The 22,135-nt window shown below is 34.9% G+C and overlaps 1 protein-coding gene across 1 annotated transcript; it reads left to right on the top strand.

Moving 5' to 3' along the window:
- Positions 1-1,202: 1,202 nt before the first annotated feature.
- LOC117915296 lies at positions 1,203-10,674 on the top strand. Its single transcript, XM_034830850.1, has 2 exons — positions 1,203-1,242; positions 8,537-10,674. The coding sequence occupies exons 1-2, from the start codon at positions 1,203-1,205 to the stop codon at positions 10,672-10,674; spliced, it is 2,178 nt and encodes a 725-aa protein (XP_034686741.1).
- The last annotated feature ends 11,461 nt before the right edge of the window (positions 10,675-22,135 follow it).

Genomic DNA, 22,135 nt, shown 5'->3' with positions numbered 1-22,135 from the left:
CATCTATGAAGAAAGTTTTCTATGTCTTCTCCCGGTTTGCTTCCTTCCCGAGTATCAAATGATAGTAAGGAGATTACATGTCGGTCTTGAGGTGTCAATGATGTGGAAGCAGTGTTGTAGTCACCATGGATATGATCAAAGCTGACATCTTCTTTATTCAAGTGATCAGCAAGGCGGCGGATTAGACCAGTGCTTTGGGACAATTCAGATCCTCTGTTAGCCTGAACTTGAAGAAATGTGGCTTGTTGAGCCTTTGATAACCAGTGCTGTAGTAGGGCGTCGGGAAGGCGGCATTAGTTAACATTCCCATTAGGCTTCTTGTTTGTAACTTGAACCGCCCTGAGATATCAACTTTATCAAGCACCCTCTAGCTGCAACATCTTCTGGAGCTTCATTCTCTCCCTCTGGTTGCACCAAACCCTCTGCAAGCCACAACATGATTAATCTTCTTGCTGGAATCTCAAAATCTTGAGGAAATAGCCCAAAATAGAAGAGACATCGCTTCATGTACAAGGGCAAATCCTCATTCATCTTGTTCAGGGTATTGGACCATAGGTCATGTTCTCCATTAAACTGCTGGAGCACACTGGGCGATTCCTTGATGGTTGCATCCTTCTGTGACAAAACGTCTGCTAATTTTACAATTGCCAGGGGCAACCCCCCACATCTTCTCACAATTTCACTTCTCAGATTTAGTAGTTCTAATGGTATATCTACCTTCATGGCATAAGTAAATAAGGCCCGACTCTCATCATCTCCTCGTAATCGCAGTGCCTGATGAACGCTCCTCAATTGGAGATTTGAAAGCAAACTCATTTCACATGTGATTAGAATCATTCTCCCCCCACACATTGTGTCTTGGAATGCTGCTATGACTTCATTTAAGCAAGAGACACGGTGAGCATCATCTAGAACCATGAGAAACCTCTTATCACTCAGGAAAGCTTTGACCATCTCTGTCATCTCATCCCACCAACTTACTGGCTCATTTGTGTCGTAGTCCATAAATGTTTTCATCACGTCCTCAAGAATTTGAAATTTACAAGTTGCAGAGGTCCAGGCACAGTAAGGGAAACGATCCACGATCATATCATTATTATAGACCAACTTTTCTATGGTTGTCTTACCAATGCCTTTGATACCTACTACTAAAATCACAGAGAAACTTTTATACTCTGCAAGCAATTCCGTGTCATAAGCGCATGTTCATTGTCATCAAAGCTGACAGTATTAGGTTCTTGAGTAAGTTGTGTTCGGATTCTGAAGGATATGTCGATGCTGGCTTGGTGATTCGAATATGTCTACTGTGAGCTTTTTTTTGGCCTCCCCGTAGAGATCTCCAGTATCTTAGAATGAATTTCATCCATCCCCATGGCAATCTTATGCTGACATTTAAAATTGTAAAAGGCCAAAAGAACTCTCCTAAGAAGTCCCCACCAACTCCTACTGAGATGTTCTCGTTGGTTGATGAATAACCCAATTACATCTACCGCAGAACGGGAAAGGTCACAGAGTTCCTCCATCCAAGCCATTCCTCTACTGTCTAACTCTTCTGACTCTAATTCTCTCAAAAAAGTACTAATCAGGCTAAATTTGTCTTGTAATCTCCTGGCCTTCTTTTTCATTTGGGGATAAAGAGACTCCTGAGCTAGCAAAGCTACAACTTTTTCAATGACTGGGGAAACAACTGTGTTGGCCATATTCTGATCCTGTAGTGAGCTCTGGCATTCTCAGTCTATTTCTTCAATATCAATATCATGAGCACGGAGAATAGGAACATAGGCACAAAGAGCTAGTTTGGAAAGTTGTACCTTAATCGATTCCAGCTCTCCATGAAGTTGATATTGATGAATGAACCTAGTGATGAATAGAACAAACCTCCTCAGAAATCCTCTTTTCCTTTCCCGTGCTGCTTGTTTGAGTATAAGGTCATCCATGACATTCTCCACATCATAGGCGATTTCCATTAACTCCTCCATGAAGCTATAGTGACCATGGATCCTAGTACTCCTCAACTCCTTTCGATGAATTGGAGCTGTTCTTCAACTCCAACCAAAGCTGCAGGCTCTTGAATGAGCAGAAGAGAAAGCTTCTCTATCACCCTTGATACAACATCCTTTGCCATGAATTCCAAAATTCTATTCCTCCAACTCATCATATTCATCTTCTGGTGTGAGCTGAATTGGAATGAACAATAAAGCTTTGTGGAATTTTGGTTTGTAGTTAGAGAGAATAAACTGAAGCAGTAGCTAAAATCTCAAAAAATATTGAAGGTCTAATGGAATGACTTAGTGGAGCTTCACTGAGGACACAGAAGAAAAAGATTGCATTTGATTCGTAAGTGATGTGGGGGAGGGGATCATGCAATATCACAGGATGTTCAGGAGTATTTTTCTATCAACATTGACTTTGACTCCAAAAATAAATTTCCATTACAGGTTGTTCAAAGGTACTTTTCCATTGGCATAAAATAAACATTTCTTATTATGAATGCATATAATATCTATTCAGAAGAAATACTTTTACCAACTTGATGTCTACTAGTGTTTGTCCACTAGCTTATCGATTTTTCTCATGCTTTCTTCCAAGTTACTTGTTATAATAACTTGGAAGATGTATGTATTACATACACACATGATAAACATATTTGCTAAGTATAATATGTTAATTGTTCTAATTTAATGTTTTTTAGATCCTAGACTAAAGCTTCTCAAGAATTTCAATAAGAAGTCATATTTTTCATAAAACCCTCAAAAATTCCCGTGGACATTCAGAATTCCTACATTATGAGGACTGACGAGGATAGACTTACATTTTATTGGTGGGATATGATGAGATAGAATGTATATATCCCACCATATCATATCTTATTAGGTAATAAATGCATATTCATATGATTTTCAATGGAGTATAATATTATTAGATATTAAATCCAATGTATATGATATTTTAAGATAGTATATTCAATCCGGATGTGTAATATCATGTTAATTTATATTTAATTTATAAAATGGATAAAATAATATATATATATATATATATATATATATATTAGTTTTCAACATTTTAAATAAAATTATATTACCTTCTAATATTTCTATTTAAAAATATATGAAATTTCTCTTATATATAATAATATTCATGATTAAAATATTTAAAATCTATAAGTAAAAAATTTTTATATTATGTTATTCAATGTATAAAAATAATTTATATATACCTATATATTAAATAATATAAATATAAACATTATTTTATAATATATTTTATAAATATTTTATACTTTTTCTTTTTCAATCACAAATTTAATTTTATAATAAAAAATTATTTTATAAAATAAGTAATATGAGAAACATAAAAAATTGATTGAAAAATAAATTTAAAATGTAAGATTAACACATCCGATAAGGAATATAAAAAAATGGTGGATATTATATCCTACCACTTATCATATCCTCATAGATTGAATATAGAATATGATAAGTGGTGAAATAACTTATTCTATCTTACAACAAACTAAATATTTCAAACTCAACCACATATTAGTGATATAGACTTATAATATTGAGTTTGAATTGGACAATTATTTTGAGTGTGGAATTGAAATGGACTTTGGATAAATGAGCTACTTCATGATCAGGATGAGTTGATTTGGTTTACATAATTCTTATGATATTCCACATCAGGTAGAAAATTGTTTTTTGAAGTTATATATGTATAAGTTCATCTTAATCAAATAAGCATGTTTTAAAAACATGAAAAATAGTTCTTATGATATTCTACATCGAATAAAAAAAAAGTTTTTAAAAATGATATATGGATGAACTACTTTTAATCAAGTAAAACATGTTTTAAAAACATGAGAGCTTGATGTCACAAGATGCCTCAAATGAGCCTCCTCATGGGCTTATATAGAGCCTAGGAAGCTTTTGGAGACTCCTATACTTAGCCACTAGTGGGAAGAGTGTGGAAGGTTTTAGAAATACCTAGAAAAGTCCACACCTCTCTACACTATGGTAGAAGACATGGAAGGAGTCCAAGGCTTTCTAGAGAATTCTAAAAACCTCTTGTACATAGAATGGTGTAGGGTGTTCTAGAATATTCTTGAATTGTAAGGAACCCTCCAAGGTTCCAGAGAGTTCCATTGGTGTCTATAAATAGGTGGGGCCCTCATTTGACCAAGACACCAAGTAAGTGAGCTTATTCCAAGCATTGTATAGCTTCCTTTGAAAGCAATAAAGCTTCCATTCTTTAAGAATCGCTTACTACGCCTTCTAAAACTCCCAAGTCGCGAGCGTCTTTGCGGAACAAGCTAAGCATTGGAAGTAAGACTGACTTAACAAGATCAAGTGTCTTGACATGTCTAAGTGTCGCACGAGCTTCGGAAAAGACTAAGTCTGTGACATTAAGCATAGAATAGACAAAATGATATGATATGGACATTTTCAAGAATAAGTTTTAAAAAACATGACCAAACAGACCTTAATTCTTTTGGTCGTCATGGTTAAGAGCTCTCTTGAAATTTTCTTTCTTAATGTGCAAAAATCACCATTGCTAATATTGGTTTTAAGGGTTTTTTTTATAACCCCTTTCTTTCCTTACCAAACTATGTGGTTTCAAACCAAAATCACAATGCATTAGAACCAATAGTAATAACTATAGTTTTAAATCAAACTCATTAAAAAAATTAAATTTAAAAAAAAACGTACAAACATTAAGAGTGTGTTTAGTAGTAATTTCAGGATACATTTCTAATATTTTCAACACTTGAATGATAAAAATTTTCAAGTGTTAGCTAGAAATGTTGAAAACACTTCCTAAAATTACTATCAAATGAGAGTTAAAATCAACATAAATACTTTTAGTTTTAGTTGAAACTGAAGATACATACTCTAATTTATATAATCGGTTGTTACGTGCTCCGATCCATTTTATTTTTCCATTGAGGCTAAACCTAAATTTGTGCTCGAGAGATAGTTTATCTATACACTGATAAGATATATAACGACATTTCAAACAAAAATTAAGTAATTATAATAACCAATTTTAGTAATTAGCAATTGAGGACGTTTTAAATAATACACTATGATTATGACATAAAAACTAACAACTATAATAATATGATTAATTGAAATGGACATACTACATTATAATTTAAATATGCTTTAAAGTGACTTATTATGATAATATTATTCGAGTTTTTTGGCATACAATGTCCAGCTTTATGATTACAACTTGAATTAATAAGAACAAAAAAATAATAATTATTTTTTGGTTGTCTAGAGGAATCAAAACATATCAAAATGAAGTAGGATCGATTATTGTCATTAAATCAAGACAAACCACATTGATAGATTCCCTCTTTGACTTCAATTAGTTCAAACCTTAATGTCAATATATAAAAATTAATAAGGTCAATTGCATTTAATTTGTCGATCTCAGAGAGACATGGGACCACCGATAGCTCGCTTGGGACCAACATAAGATGCAGAAGTCTATAAAATGTTTTGCGTCTTTTTCTATTTTAAATGACAGAGAGATGGACGTTACTTCTTCACAAAACTCCAAACCCACACTAAATAAAGTAATGACAGAGAGACTGAATCTGCAATTTGAAACCAATAAGTGGATCTCACTAAAATGTTTTGCATCTTCACCCACTATTTCTGGTTGTTTGGTCTAGATTATTGTCAATTTTTAATCTCAATTACATACAAATTTGCTTCGGTTTGGTCCTTGTTAGTTAGCCCATATGAATACTAATGAGTTTGAGGTTGTTGTTATTTGTAAGTTTGTGGAATCCTGAATGAGTTTGCGTGTTGGGTTGACCTCTGTTTGGTTGGTGAGAAAATCATTTTTCTATGTAGTTGTTGTGATGTAATGTAACGTAGTTGTGCTAGTGGCTATTTACTAGGCAAGCAAGTTGGAATCTGGTTTGTTGTGAAGTGATTAGTTTTCTTCAAGTGCATTTTGTTATACTAAAACCAACAAAACCAATAATAGTTTTAGTTGGGAGTGTTTCCAAAAAACATTGTTAACCTTGATCTTAAAGAAGACAAAATTTAGGAAACGCTTTTAAAAATTTTTTAAATTGCTTATAATGTTTATTGAAGAAATACTTCAAGATAAAACATTTTTGCTAAAAATATTTCGAATGAAAACAATGTCAAACACACCCTAATATAAATCAATTGCATTATAAACAAAAATTAAATATTATAACAACTAATATTAGTAATTGGGGTTTTAAATAAATTCTCTATGGTTATGTTTGGTTCCCAAAAAATATAAGGGAAATAAAATGGAAAGGAAAAATATAAGAAAAAAAAATTTTAAATCAATAAATTATTTTTATTTACCACTTCAAATTCATTTAACTTATTTTATTTCTGTAATATAAGGATTGAATAATTTTAAAATATACAAGTTTTCAACTAACTTTAATTATATTTTATTTTATTTGATATTTTTCATAAGACAATCAAACATGAAAAAATCAATTTTCTGATAATTTTTTTTCCCTTTTTTTATATTATAATTTAACTACGCTTTAAAGTAACTTATTAGGGATGATAATCCGATGGGTTCAGAACGGGTAATCCTCACTAACTTCATCACATTTATTTATATTTATTCCCATTCCAAAGGGCAAGCAAGTAAGGGACTCTATTTGATTAAAAAAAAAATCATTTTTTTTATTTTAAAATTTTATTAAAAAATAAATATAATTTATGAATAAAGAGATATTATAAAATATTTATAATTTATTTTTATGAAAAGTAATGTTTTATTTATGATAAAAAAAAAAGCTAAAAAAAAACTAATTAAAATAAATTTTTATTTAAAATTATATATAATTACAGCGAGACATGTCATACCCAAATTTTTAAAAACTTCCTAAACCCACCATAAACCTATTTATCTTATCCTAAACCCTTCTCATTAGGAGCAGGGTGAGGTGGATACAGGAAAAAACTCTTCATTATCATTCCTATTATGATAATATGTCAAGCTCTATGATTACTACTTGAATTAGTAAGAAAAAAAAAAATTGTCTAGAGGAATCAAAACAGATCAAAATGGAGTAGGATCCACATCGATAGATTCCCACTTTGAGTTCAATTAGTTAAAATTTTAATGTCAATATATAAAAATTAATAAGGTCAATTGGATTTAATTTGTTGATCCGGGAGAAACATCGGGCCACCTGGAGCCCGCTTGGGACCAACGTAAAATGCAGAAGTTTATAAAATGTTTTGCATCTTTTTCTAGTTTAAATGCCAGAGAGATCGACGTTACTTCTGAACAAAAATCCAGACGCGCACTAATAAAGTAATGACAGGAGACTGTATCTGCAATTGTAAACCCAATCAGTGGGTCTCACTAAGATGCCACACCAAAAAAAAAAAATTAATAATAATTGAGGGAGGGAAGACCTCACTCATTATATCTGCTTGCACTCTTGACCTCCCATGACACTTCTTAGTGTCTCTCTCCCTCACATCACATTCACAGACTCGGAGAAAAGTGGGTATGTTTTGTTTGGCCTAGATTATTCTCAATTTTCAATCTCAATTACATACAAATTTGCTTCGGTTTCATCCTTGTTAGTTAGCCCATATGAATACTAATGAGATTGAGGTTATTGTTATTTGTAAGTTGGTTGAATTCTGAATGGGTTTGGGTGTTGGGTTGAGCTCTGTTTGGCTGCTGAGAAACTCATTTTTCTATGTAGTTGTTGTAATGTAATGTAGTTGTGCCAGTGTCTATTTACTAGGCAATCAAGTTGGAATCTGGTTTGTAGTGAAGTGGTTAATTTCCTTCATTATTTGAAATCAAAAGTGCATTTTGTTTTACTATTTGAAACACCCTCCCAAATCACTCCCCATTTCCAAAAATGTGTTCATGGAAGAAATTGCTTAAACATGCTAATCAAAGTGTTGAAAGCAAGAGAGGATACAAAACTTTGAATTTTTTACTTAACGAATTATCAAAGTGTGATATCACTTTGATAGGAGAAAAAAATTTATAGTAGTGTATAACTCATTTTAATCATGTAGACGCATAATGGATATAGAGCAAATAATATTTAGGTAGAAAGGAGCGGATCATTAAAAATAGTATTGAAGTCGATCCTTGACCTCGACCCTATTGTGGGATTTTTTCTATCCACCCCACAATTTGGTGGAATAATGAGGATATTGTGTATATATGGGATTGATTGTGATTTACCACATTTAAAACTGTGAGGATCATTGGGTTTTAGAGCGGATAATATCTATATACTGCATGAGGATCATGAGAATCATTGTGATATATCTCACTTTTAAAACTGTAAGGGTCCACTGGGTGTAGAGCGGACAATATGTACAAGAAAGGAGCACAATAGTATTGTATGATTAAGATATGTCAAAGGTTCAGGCTTTGAGGATGATGAATTCTGTTCCTCGCCGATTCAACTCTTCCATTTTCTAATGATAAATTGGTATATTCAGATCTTCTGCATTAATCTGATAATTTCTTTTTGTTTTTTCAGGTATTAGCTGTGTGATCATCATGAATAAGAGGACTGTCGTGGAAATTCCCCGCCAATTAGGTGTGACAAAACTTTGGAGTGAGGGGCAACTCCGTTCACTGGTTTTAACCAGCCTCACCTTACAAATTGTGCTCGTCCTCCTAGGCAGCAGGAGAAAATATCTACCCGGAAAGCTGCTTAGATTCATCCTTTCCCTAGCTTACTCACTCGCAAATCCGATAGCTGAGGCTTGTATTAGCATAATCTCCAACTGCCAAGGAGAAGAAGATAACCCATCACAACAAATACGGGCATTTTGGGCACCATTTCTGCTGCTACACCTTGGCGGCTCGGACACCATCACAGCCTATTCTTTGGAAGACCATGAATTGTGGACCAGACACTTGGTTGGGCTATTCATGCAGTCTGTATGGGCATTTTCCGCCTTGGGTATGTTCTGGAAGGGCACACCACTCAATTTTCTAACTATCCCGATGTTTGTGGCTGGACTGATCAAGTATGGGGAGAGGACTTGCTTTCTAAAGTCCATAAGTCACCATTATTTTAGAAAAACCGTGATCCCTCCTCCCGACCCAGGGCACAGTTATGAAGGGCTCACTGGTAAGGGGCTCAGTTTTGACATATTAATGGCTAATTATGAGTTCTATAAATCTAGTGGATATGATCTGCACAACGTTATAGAACCTGAGATGATGAAAAAACCTTCTCCAGCCCCCAGAAACGAAATTATCCCGGATGCAGCCCTTTTGCAAGAGGCTAATAAATTTTTCCCCAAGTTGAAGCGTTTATTTACAGATCATGTCCTTCTATCGAAAGATCTTGACGAGACAAAACGCTCCTTCCTGGTTAAATCTTGGACAGAAGCTTTCAGAGTGATTGAGATTGAGCTTGGATTTGTGCATGACATGCTCTATACCAAGGCAATGATGGCTTCTCGTAAATGGGGTGTCCTACGCCGCTCCATCTGTCTATTTTCTATGATCTTAACATTCATGTTCTTCTTGTTTATTGACAGGCATGAGTACTCAACTACTGACGTGATTATAACGTTGTGTTTGCTGGTTGGAGCAATTGTTCTGGAGATCTATTCTATTATTCTACTGTCTTCCTCTGACTGGACCATGTGTTGGTTGAGCGAACAAGGAAAAACACGAGTGAGTCTCATCTGTCAAGCCATATCTAGTTGTCGACTACCTTTTCTATTCCCTGCAAACAAGAGATGGTCTGATTCCATGGCACAACAGAGTCTAATAAGTTGCTGCCTCAAAAATATGCCTATCAAGTTCAGTGAGATCTGGAAGTTCTTCTGCATTTGTCCGAAGTTGGAGGAGTGTTCTTCTAAGAATTCAAATGTTGTCCCCAAATATTTGAAAACATTGATCTTTAAACAGCTTCAGAAGAAATCAAGGCGTGCCCGAGACATTAAGGAAGTTAAGAAAGTATGTGATGACAGAGGTAAACGGACACTAGAAAAGAGGAAATATTTCTATACACCACATCGGAGTATTGAGGAAGCAGAATTCAAGAGCATTCTCCGGAGTATTGAGGAAGCAGAATTCGATGAGAGCATTCTCCTCTGGCACCTAGCAACTGATATCTGCTACTATACAGATCTAAACAAAAATTCAAGCATAGAGAACTCAAACTGTAAAGCAAGCAAGCTGCTATCGGATTATATGGTGTATCTTCTGGTCAAGCGCCCCCTTATGCTGCCTGATGGACTTGGACAAAACCGATTTCAAGACAGCTGTGCTGAGGCCACTGCAGTTCTTCAACGTGGAAAGCACGTAAAAGATAGAATCCAAGCTTGTAAAAAGTTACTTCTATTGAACACCGACTTTTCACCATCAGTGAAAGCAAATGAAAGCATGTCAATGTTATTCCGTGGCTCTGCGCTGGCTAAGTCTTTGCAATCCCTGGAGTATGAAAGGAAATGGAAGATGATAAGTCATGTATGGATAGAGATATTATGTTATGCTGCATGTCATTGTCCACGGAATGAACATGCCAAGGAGCTGACGCAAGGAGGAGAGCTGCTCACTCATGTCTGGCTTCTCATGGCTCATTTTGGTATTACTAAACATGTTCATGTTCTAAAACCCTCTGGCAAGGTTATGCTGGTTAAACAGGAATGCTGATGACAAAGAGGTAGGGTGGATATTCTCCATTTTGATGGAAATTCTATTTTTCTCAAAAATGGTTTGAAAGTTGAATCTCAATAATGGACTACACCTAGAAGGGAGGTGAATAGGTGTTGTTGAACTATATAAAAAATTTCCCAACAAAAGATTACCTAACCTTGGAATTTCTCAATGTCAATAAACTTCTTTTCCAACAGTTTTTCAACAAATCATAAAATCCACAAGCATGTATACACCAACACTCTCCCAACAATTTATAAATGCAATTCACATGCAAATACCACAACACTCCTCAAAATTAATTCAAAAGACCAATTTCACCTTAACTCATTTCAATTCACTACAAGACATCATTAACCAAAATGAGCAGAAAAATTATTGAAGATATTCCAAGGATAATCATACTTATTTCAGCTCATATATCTTCCATTCAATATATCTGCTTAAGAAACCAATAATATTAAAAACTGAAAATAAATCAAAGAGTAGAGTGAGAGAAAAAGACAATTGACATAAGATTTAATGTGAAAAACCTTCAAAGAGATAAAAAACCACAAGCCTATAACCGATTGAAAACATCCACTATAAAGAATAAAATTAAAAAAAATTATAAAAAAAAACTGAATACAAAGGTTTTACCTAGCTCAAGCCAACCAATCCTTCCTAGACCACTTAACTAGTACCTTTCCCTTTTAGCTTTTCACCTTCTTCTTCCAAAGCATACTTGGAGTCCACACCAAGCTCAATCTCGGCCTCTTCTTGAATTCACACAAGAAGAAAATGGGTTTTTGCACAAAACCAACAAAATGAGAGATGAATGTTTCAAAAATCAACCCATGTTCTTTTTCAGAAAATCCATTAACGAATTTTTTTTGGAAAACTTGGATGAATTTTCTTCGTAGGCAAACACCCTCAAAATGGTGAGGAAAAAAAAATTCTCTCATAGTTGCTGCAGTCACCACTTCTAGAAATGAAGAATGAAGTTGTGGACAAAGAAAATGGTGAAAATGTATGCCAAAAGGAGAATGACAACAAATTTATTAAAACCTAGATTTTATGCCTAGACATTTGAGGATGAAATTTGAAAATTGAAAATTATTCTGGTGAAAAAGATTTTAAAGACTTGAATCAAAACTAGTAAGATCACAAAGAAAAGAAAAGAAAGACCATGGGGAGAGGAAAGTGTGCTCCGAGATACTCAATGCTGGAGTGAGGCCGGGGGTGAGACTGAGACTGCATGCACCATGGGTATTGTGAATTCTGACCTTTAATATCCAGGTTGGGCAGTGAGGAATGAAGAGATAATATTTGATTTCAAGCAGCACTTAAGTGACCCAACCATCTTCTTAAGAATACAACAAACAGACTGTCTAGATAGACTTGAGTGCTCCATTAAGGCAGTTTCGGTGTCAAGCAAGGTAGTTTCCGTTTTGGATAGTGGTGCGAGCAAGTCTTCATAAGAATCATTTTCAAATCCTGAGGAAGAATCAGTTTCAGCAACATCTTTACCAGTTCGCACAGTCATGAGAAGACTTTTCCAAACTTCTTCACTGTAGGGGACATCTCTCGCTAGAGTAACAGATGCATACGTGCCCTGTCTTCATTGGGTTTGAGGCAATCCAGCAACCATAATATCTGTCACTGGATATTCTGCTGATGTTTCTAGTTGTGCTTCTAACTCCATCACCTTTAGCTGTAGATGGATTTCTGCTCTCAGTTCTAACTTTTAGTGAAATCCTTGAATTCTAGATTGCTTACTTCAAGATAATCAGTTAACTCTTTTGCTAAAGGTTTCACATTGCTGTCATTCATTAGAACATGAATAGATTCGATGTCCCTTTTCGTAATTGAAGCATCTGAGTCTTTTATTCATTCCAAAGTTGTTGCCTGATGTGTCCACACTATTTGTACGTCTGCCAAAATAGCTTTTAATCACTTCGTTGTGCAATCAGAGATTGGCCATCTCTGATCATCAGTCGAGAATGGCCCAATGCTTTTGGGATTTAACTTGCCCCTGGTAACAATGTGGACGTCATGGATTCCAGATCAATTCCTAGTTGTTGCAAAATATTGGAATGATCTTCAAGTTTTTGCACCTCATCTCCTATCAGGAAATGGAGGCCAATTCCCTTATAAGCTCCCCTATACCTTTGTTCCCAAGATAGACGTTTTTCCAAAGGGTTCATTTTGTGAAGATCGTGATTCTCATTTAATACTGCCATCTTCACAGAATTTAAAAATTTAGAATTTTACCCAGCGCCAAGTTGACCAATCTGCTCATTATCAACCTGAGATCTTTATTTTCCTTAAGAGCTTTTAAGAAATGCAGAGTTCCATTCTGGGCTGAAAGGCTTTGGCTCGAACAAAATATCACAAACAAACTTCCTGTGTCCAATAACATTAGTCTTGACTTACTCCCAGTGTTCTTCGTTCCATCAAAAGAGGGATTTGAATCTCCTGCACGAGCGGAAGTATATGAAGCTGACTGTTTCAATCTCTGTGGCAAAATTCTCCCAAAATCTGGCATGACTGAAGCTCACAGTAAGTGAAGGGTTTATTCGTTGAGCCAATTACATCTGTTGATTCTCATCTGCTTCCTCGATGTCTTTCATTTCAATTGCAATGACACACCATCCTTCAAGAAATCTGGACTGAATCCTACGCCTTTTAATTCATTATTTCCTGAGCCTGGCTGTGAGTTGACACAACTGAACAACCCAGAACACAACTGCCTTCAGGAATCCTCCGGGATATAGACATAAGTGAGGCATTTGCTACCCAAACAGCTTAGGAGTTAGTTGTCCGTTTGGTTACAGAAGTTTCAAGCACTGCAATTGCGACTCCAAAAAGTTCAACTGTTAGAGTCTATACACTCATCAGTTACAAATCAGCAATATGAAATAGGACCTAGAAGCAAACAGTCACACGAACCTGGTTTTCCTTTTCCAAAACAGTCTCCTTCCATTTAAAAACTGCACTCCCTATCTTCCAGAGGCCATGCCTACGTGCCTCACTGTTTGGATTTGTTCTAGCATAGAGGGTTTATTATCGAAAGCAAGATGATCATAAACTTCACCAGAAAGTCAAGCTTTATTACCATTTTTTGCAGCCCTCTTTAATCCTCAATTTTGGAGAATTTAGCATCCCAAACACAACTAGGGTGCTCATAAACTCCAATTCCCCAGATTAAAAATAATTTTCACTATCATTGTCAATGATTCTAGATGCATGTGAATCATCAGAATAGATAACGAAACTGTGACCCACCACCTCTATTAATATTTCTCCAGTTAGTGCCCAAAACCTCATGTTTCTATTGTTGCTGCTCATTGTCTTCTTCCTTAAAACGCCTCACATGTTCTTCGTATTGTCTTTGAGGATCTCATAGGTACAGTAAATCACTTTGTATGTGTAGGATCATTAAGTTCCGTAGTGGCATATTAACGGAGAAAGCTTGCCAACTTGATATTGCACAATGATTGTTACCTAAGGAAATGGCAAAGGTAGAATTTATCAAGTACTCAAAGCGATGAGCCAGAATCAATTGGAATAAGTAACATCGGAGCTCTTCACCATTAGCTCTTTCAAGAACACTGACAGTAGGGTCTTTATTACCATTTTTAATCCCAATTATTTCGTGAACAACCACAGAAATTGGTACTGGTCATTTTGGTTTTCATAAACATCGTAGAGCAGAGCATTGGTCAGGAACTGGGCATATAGCACCTCGGGTTTGATGAAATGCATCTAATTGCGTCAAATTTCTCTGCAGGGAAAGAGCTTTATCCCATTGTTGACCTCAGTTCAGCCATATCCCTAGAAATACTGGTGGTAAGAAGTCCAAGGCGAGTGCTCCAAGTGAACGGCATCATCATGGGCAGTGTCAATTCCACCGCATGATCATTCTCCTTTTCACAAACAGTTCTAGTTTATGGCCCGGGGAATCAAAACAGATTTTCTCAAGTCTTCTTGAAACGATTTTGTCTGCTTTATTTTCAGGAATCCCTTCAGGACAAACTGTGGCTTGCATCACACTTTCCTCTTGATGCTCTGAATTCCCTAGTTATGCGTTCTTAGACCTCCGTGTTTAGCTCTATCAATAGATTAGAACTTGCAGGTAAAAAGATGCTTCCGCCACAGCGATTCTTGTGATATCAGGATGGAAATTCGTGTCTTCAAACTTCATCTTTGAAACTCAAAGGAGCTGGTGGAATAAAGATCGATGGGTGCTAGAGATATCAAGTTTAGGGACGAGACTTGACCCCTGATCTGGATAATTTCGGATTTTCTTTTGCTGATACAGCCTCAATTCCAGCATTCTGATTGATATATTGTGGAACATACTGATAGCCCGTTAATTTCCCACAGCTCGCTAGGGGATTGTGAACCCGCAGGTGATCGGTTCCATCCTTTCCATCCCGCTTCGAATTCCCGTCATCAATTTCCATAGGTGAAGTAGGGGCTTTGTTAGCCATAAAAAGTAGTTGACTGGCTGAACCATCCTACGTCCATGTAAGTGATTCACTAGAACAGGATTATAGGAAACTGGCCTACCCAATAGGAATGCCATTAATGAAATCAATAACTTTGCCATTTCGGCACTTTAAAAGAGAGCAATCTGATGGTTATCAAGAAGGTGTCCAGCGAACTACTCTGCTTTGAGCATCTCAATCTGCTACAGTTATTCCATGAAGTTCGACCAAACTTGAAAGTGCCTTGATTGGGATCACTTTTGGGTAACGAATTTCCCATCCCAGCATTCCATGCCCGATTCTGAATTCCTGTTAAATCTTCTGTAAACGGCCACTCTGGTATAGGATGTTTTCTCAGTCGGCCAAACCTTCAAGGTTTTCAACTCTCAAATACATACCCATCAATTGATTCAGAATAAGAATTAGCCTCCTTTGCTCAAGCTTTTACTCAACAGTTTGCTCAATAACTTGAGCACATCTTCTTTTCCTCTCAGACTTCACACTACCCCAACAGAGGATTCACAAGAAAGTGTACATAGGAACATATAGCAAAGATAAAAGCAGGGTAAAAGAAAACCAGAGAAAAGCCAACAGAAAAAAAAAAAAAAAAAAAAAAGCAAAAGTTTACGAAGCCTCATTTCATGCAACTTCCATAGGCTTGGAATGGGTGGGTATTCAAAGTGAGCTTAGAACATAAACAAGGGCATGATTTCTAGCATCAAATTCAAAGATGTACCACCCACATTCAGATTGCTTTCAGATGGAACTAAAGAACTCAAAAAAAGAAAACCAAAATAGTGTAAATATGCAAACAACCGTTCTCAACAAATCAAATTGACCCCTTAGCGTCCACACCAAACAAGAAGAATAAATTCTTGGAGACAACCAGAGAATGAAGAGGAGTAGGATGTAACTAGCAATAACAAAATCTCAGAGAACATACCTGACAATCTGCACTCTAATTGCTTGACTTCAAACTGTCTTCAAAAATCCCCCAAAGACCAGTAAACACCAGTTCATTTTCTTCTCAGGAAGGCAATCCCAGAATCTTCTCATCTAGCCTTTTCTTTTTTTCTTGTTTTTTTCTTTTTATTTTTTTATTTATATATATATCAGTTTTTCCAAAAGGAAACTTTCCTTTCTCTCTCCCCAAAAGTCTGCCATCTTTTTCTTCCATAAAATAAAAAAATAAATAAAAGTTACAGCCCCTCGATAAATCTGCTACTTTCCTTTTTCACATAAAAAAAAAAATATGCCACTCTCTCTTTCTTCCCTTCCTTTTCACAGCCTCGTATTTTTTGTTTTCTTTGCCATCCCTCTTACTTGTGTCAAAAACAATGTTTTCAAAACCGGACCGATCATTGAACCGAAAAAGTTACCGGTTCATGGTTCACTAGTCGGACCGGCGGTCGAATCGCTATCAAACCGGTGACGTCATAAATATATATTTTATTATTTTATAAATTATAAAAAAATTAAAAAAGAAATAAATTCTATGTAAATTTTGACAGCATCTACTTTATTTGTTGAGTTTTGTCACAAAATTTTTTACCTATAGAAGTCATCAATTATCATATATGATATCTATAATACAATATAAGATGTTATACATTCATAATGTCAATAAACTCGATATTTATCAAGTAATCAAACCATTACTATCCTATAATAACCAAATTATCAAAGAGTTGTTAACTTGACACATTGTCCATAATAGATAATACAAATGTCAACCATAGGTCCACAACACTTAAATAATTACTCAAAATAAAAATATAACATGTCAATGTTTGAATATTCATGAAGATTTTTGCATACTAATAAATATAAAAATCATGTCTTCATTCATTTTGGAAATTGGAATATGGAGATAGAAAATAAGCATTTGGAAAACCAAAGTTCTCCACATCAAGCCCTTCTATAGCCATGTCACCCTCATCCTCATTATCTACAAAAATATTGAATATATATCAACAAGAAATCATTTTTGAAGAAAAAAATATAATTATTGAACTTTTATAAGTACTAACCAATGTGAGAACTTGAACCTTCCACTTCATTTATTGGAATTGACCCTTCTTCATATAGAAGAGTTTCCAATTCTTCAACATCTAGCTCTGTTGGCTAATCGTCATCAACTATCCAAAAATCGGTCTCATCAATGCATGCATAGTCAATGGGATCATAGATTCTTTTCTTGTTATAAAACCTAAAAAAGAAAAACATATAATTATTCATAATTGTGAATAAAAGAATTTAAATTCAAAACAACTAAGAAAGCATTTATACCGATTTTTTAGCCGAAAATTGTAATGAATGTATACAAGATCATTAAGTCTTTGATGTTCCAATCTATTCCTTCTTTTGGTATGTATACGTCCAAAGACACTCCAATTCCTCTCACATCCAGAAGACGATACAGTTTGGCTCAATATTTGAATGGCCAATTTTTGCAAATGTGGTGCACTATATCCATGTAGCCTCCACCATTCATCTAGTTACCATTTCACATTAAAAATAAGAAAAAAAATAAAACACACTAGCAAGTTTAAAATATTAAATAGTAAGTAGGTAACTAATAAAAAAGAACAAACACATTAATAAATGAAAATATCTTTTACCAGGTTGAAGTACTTCACGTGAAGAATAAGCAAGGTCTCTTCCAAAACTTCCCAATCGATCACGAAACAACTTCATTTCATTCATTGTTTCAAGCTTGCCTTTCAGAACTTTTTGATCAATAACATCCATGACACCTCCAATAATAGTTGGCTTATTACAAAAGTTTTCTTGATCATATTGGAAACATGGATTGAACCAATAAGCTACTGAATGAATGCTTTTCTATAGTTGTTGATCCCAACATTGCTTTATGATCTCTGTATAAGGCTTGTATAGTCTTTTGTTGTAGTTAAACAATTTCTTTATGCTCAAACGAACCCTATACATGCCTTCATACACATATCCCATCGAAGGTCTCTCATCACAATCAACAATGCGCAATAAGCGCATTAGTGGAGACATAAGAATTACAACAATCAAACAATCGTTCCAAAATCTATTATCCAAGATGATGGAAACTACAACTTTGCTTTTATTATCCTTTGAATATCTAGAGTCCACAAAGAACTTACTAGTCACAAAGCTTGTAAGTCATGTTTATGATCATGAAGACACTTGAGTGCAATGAATATAGTAGCAAAGCGAGTTGCACCAGGTCATAGAATCTCTATCCATCCTTCTCTTTTTCTCAACCAACTTAACAAAGCAACATGATTATACACAAAAATTGTCACCTTTGATGCACGTCTTACAAGTTCAGCAACATGGTTCATCTTACCAATATCCTTAAAGATCAAATTAAGACAATGAGCTACACAAGGTGACCAATTGATGTGTTTATGCTTATGAGAAATCAATCTCCCCGCGGCCACATAATTTGCTGCCTTATCAGTCACAATATGAACTACATTGAGTAGACCCACCCATTCAATCACCTCATCAAATAACATAAACAAATTACTTGCATCCTTAACAATGTCCGAAGCATCAATAGATTTCACAAATGATATTCCTTCAGGACAATACACAAGGAAGTTGATGAGTGTTCTTTGTCTATTATCTGTCCAACCATCACCCATTATAGTACACCCAACTTTTGCCCAAATTGCACGATAAGAGTCCACAAGTAATTGAACTTCCTTCTTGGCATCCTTTAAAAGATTAACCCACAGTTGATGGTAATTTGGACCCTTATATCCAGGACCAATTGTAGATATAACACCTAACATTGGCTTGAAGTAGAAGGAATTCACAACATTAGTAGGAATGCATGCATCATAAAAGAATCTTCCAACCACCATATCCGCTTTCCAAGTAGCTTTTTTCCCAGCTAATACACTCCTCATGGAAGGTTGAGCTCCTTGAGTATTTCTTGGTGCAAAATACTTATCCGTCGTTAATTTTTTCCTTTTTCCACTACTAGCTGCCATAGGATTTTGCATTTCTTGAACCTCTTCTTCACCTTCTGCCATATCCTTTTCAAATTGTGACACATTAGGACCATAAGCATTTCTTTCTTCATATGCTTCTTGGGTTGCTTTCTTGGAATTCACAAACTCTTGCAAAGAATTTTCCATTCAAAATCTGACATCAAGAGGAACCGATTTACATGGACCAATATCTCCTTTCACTCCAGCAAGATGTTGTTTCATTCTATGAATACCCCCACCTTTTGTAATCTTTTTAAAATACAAACAAATAAGAGCTTTCCTTCCATTTGCATATCTTTCTTCAGAAACATGCTCCCATGCAGGATCGGTTTTACTTCTAGTTGATTGTGAATTGGTGGTTGAATCTTGACCAAAGGATGGAGTCAATTTTGATTCCATTTTTTTTTCTCTCTATCAAATTAGAAACAAAAATCTCATATTAATTATTTATAATCAAGTCATCAACAATTTATAACAATCACATATCAATGGGAAACATATTCTTCAAATAGACCTTCATTTTAGGCTTTGGGCGATCATTCGTGTGTACATTGATGTGCCTTTTTGTTAGCGCTTTTTAATATATTCTCTCATTTACCTATCAAAAAAAAAAAAAAATTTAAGTTGTACTCTAAGCATTAATGTTGTTTGGTGACAACACTTTGAATGTTTTCTAAACCATTAAATTGATATATATATACATGTTGAAGAAAGAAACATGGTTAGCTAAAGTAAAGGATAGTTAGGATTTTGCAAAAGTTAGGGTCTATTTGGAAACTATTTCTTGAAAACAATTTTGTGTTCTTTAAAACAAAAAAGAGTTTTCTAACTTAAAAGCACTTGACTAGAAACCGTTTTTTGAGATTTGTTTTTTGAAAACACGTTGTTTTTGGAACAAATTTGAGGTGTTTTTTAGTGTTTTTTGTAGGATGTTCTAAGAAACAATTGAAAATATAAATAATATTTTGGAAATTTTTGCATTACATATGTGAACAATAACTTCACAGAAAAAAAATAGTTGAGAAAACTATTTTTTATATTTTAGTTCTCAAACAAAATGTTATTTTCAAAAATAATTGAGAAATGTTTTTAAAAATTATTCTCAAACATTGATTTTTGAGAACTACTTTCAAAAATGTTGCTAAATAGATCTCTTATATATTTTAATTTATTACTTGAAGGCATTATTAATTTTAAGTTGTAACATTGTTTTTTTTTTACCAAACATGCTTAACATTATTTTAATTTAAGCACTTCTTTCATACTGCTTATTAGTTTTTTAACTGAATACATAGAATCAAAGCCAAAGATTCTGAAAAATATGCAACAGGAAGAGTCCCTCCAACAGGAAAAAAATATATGGCAGCCTTGCAATTCCAGAAACTAGTTAATACCTTTTCAAAATGATGAACAACAGTAGGGGACGAGCTTTGTCGGCTTTCAAGTTCCAACGCAGCAAGTTGTCGGCCTATAACGGCCGCCGGTGGAAGCCGTCCGATTGTCGCGGTCGGCTGGACGTCGAGGGCTAGCGAAGCGGTACGGCGGCAACAGCTACAGGGGGCGGACTGAGGTGGGAAGGGAGGGTTTTGGGTTTCCAGATTTGCAGCCAACCAACAAATTCAATATATACCGTCCAAAACGGCGTCGTTTTGATGCAGTTTTTAAAAAAATATATTTTAATTGAACCAGACGATTCGTCCGGTTCACCGGTTGGACCGCCGGTTCAGGTGGTCCAACCCCGGTTCAATTCCATCCAGGTCCAATTGGTCGGACCGAACCGAAAACTCCACCGGTCGGCAGTCGGACTGGCCGGTCCAGTTCGGTTTTCAAACCATTGGTCAGAAATCCTCCTAAAAAGCCCTTCTTCCAGTCGTGAATGGAAACTTTAGGTTGCAGCCTGTGTGAACCCTCCCTTTTTCCTTTTGTGGTCGATCCCCCAATGAAAATAAAATAGAAATATTTGGTTAAAAATGATAAAATAATCCCCAAATAAAAAATCTAACCCATCCCATTTTTTTTTTTTTTTTGGGAACATAACCCATTTTTAATATAAATGTCTTTTTCTATTTCATAGGTTTTTTAAAAAATAGTAATTTTTACAAGAATATAATGAAGACATTTTTATCCAAAATGATGTCAAAAGAGGATGGGAGGTTAAATTTCAAAAATTGGGTTTTGAGAGGCCGTTTTAATCAAATAACCCAATAATATATGTGTTGTCCCTTCAAAAATAAAGTCTCCCCTTTTCAAAATGTTGGTGAATAATGATTTTTGAAGTGGCCTCCTTCCTTTCAATATTCTGGTGCATCCTTAAGTGGATAGCAACCTAGTATTCTCTAATATTCCCTTATATTCTACCTTCCAGAATTCGGCCCAATCTCTTGTTTTATAAGTCATAACACTAATGTGTTATCCATTTATATTAATTTGATTTCACAAAAAAAGGAATACCTAAATATTATGGTTAATTTTTCTTTATATAGGATGTAAATGTAGTAAGAAAAAATATTGTTAAAACTACTTAAATGAAATATGCAATTACAAATTTTGGATGATGAAATTTAAAATTTCAAACTAAAACAATTTTTAGGTGAAGGAATGTTTGGGGGAAAAGTGTTCAATCCTTAGGTGACAAGAAAAAAAAAAGTTCAAAATTGATTGAAATCTTGCATAAAGGGTAGCCTTGTACACCCTTGTATAATTAGTACATTTGCCTCATACAGTTAGTATATTTGCCTTGTATAGTTAGTGTAACACCCTTATACAATAGTGTAAATTTCATATACAATAGTGTAAATTTCATATACAATTTGTGGGTGACAAAGAAAATAAAGAAATGATTAATTCCCCTTGTAAATTTCAACTAAAATCTTTCACAAATGGTAGTTTTGTACACCCTTGTACACTTAGTACATTCCCCTTGTACAGTTAGTGTAACATCATTATACAATGGTGCAATATATCCCTCTTAAGTTGTGTGTCCACGTAGGTATA

Source organism: Vitis riparia, chromosome 5 (genome assembly GCF_004353265.1).
Source record: "Vitis riparia cultivar Riparia Gloire de Montpellier isolate 1030 chromosome 5, EGFV_Vit.rip_1.0, whole genome shotgun sequence".
In the NCBI taxonomy this organism is placed as follows: domain Eukaryota; kingdom Viridiplantae; phylum Streptophyta; class Magnoliopsida; order Vitales; family Vitaceae; genus Vitis; species Vitis riparia.
Note: the sequence above shows the minus strand (reverse complement) of the source record. Positions and strands in the feature narration are given on the sequence as shown.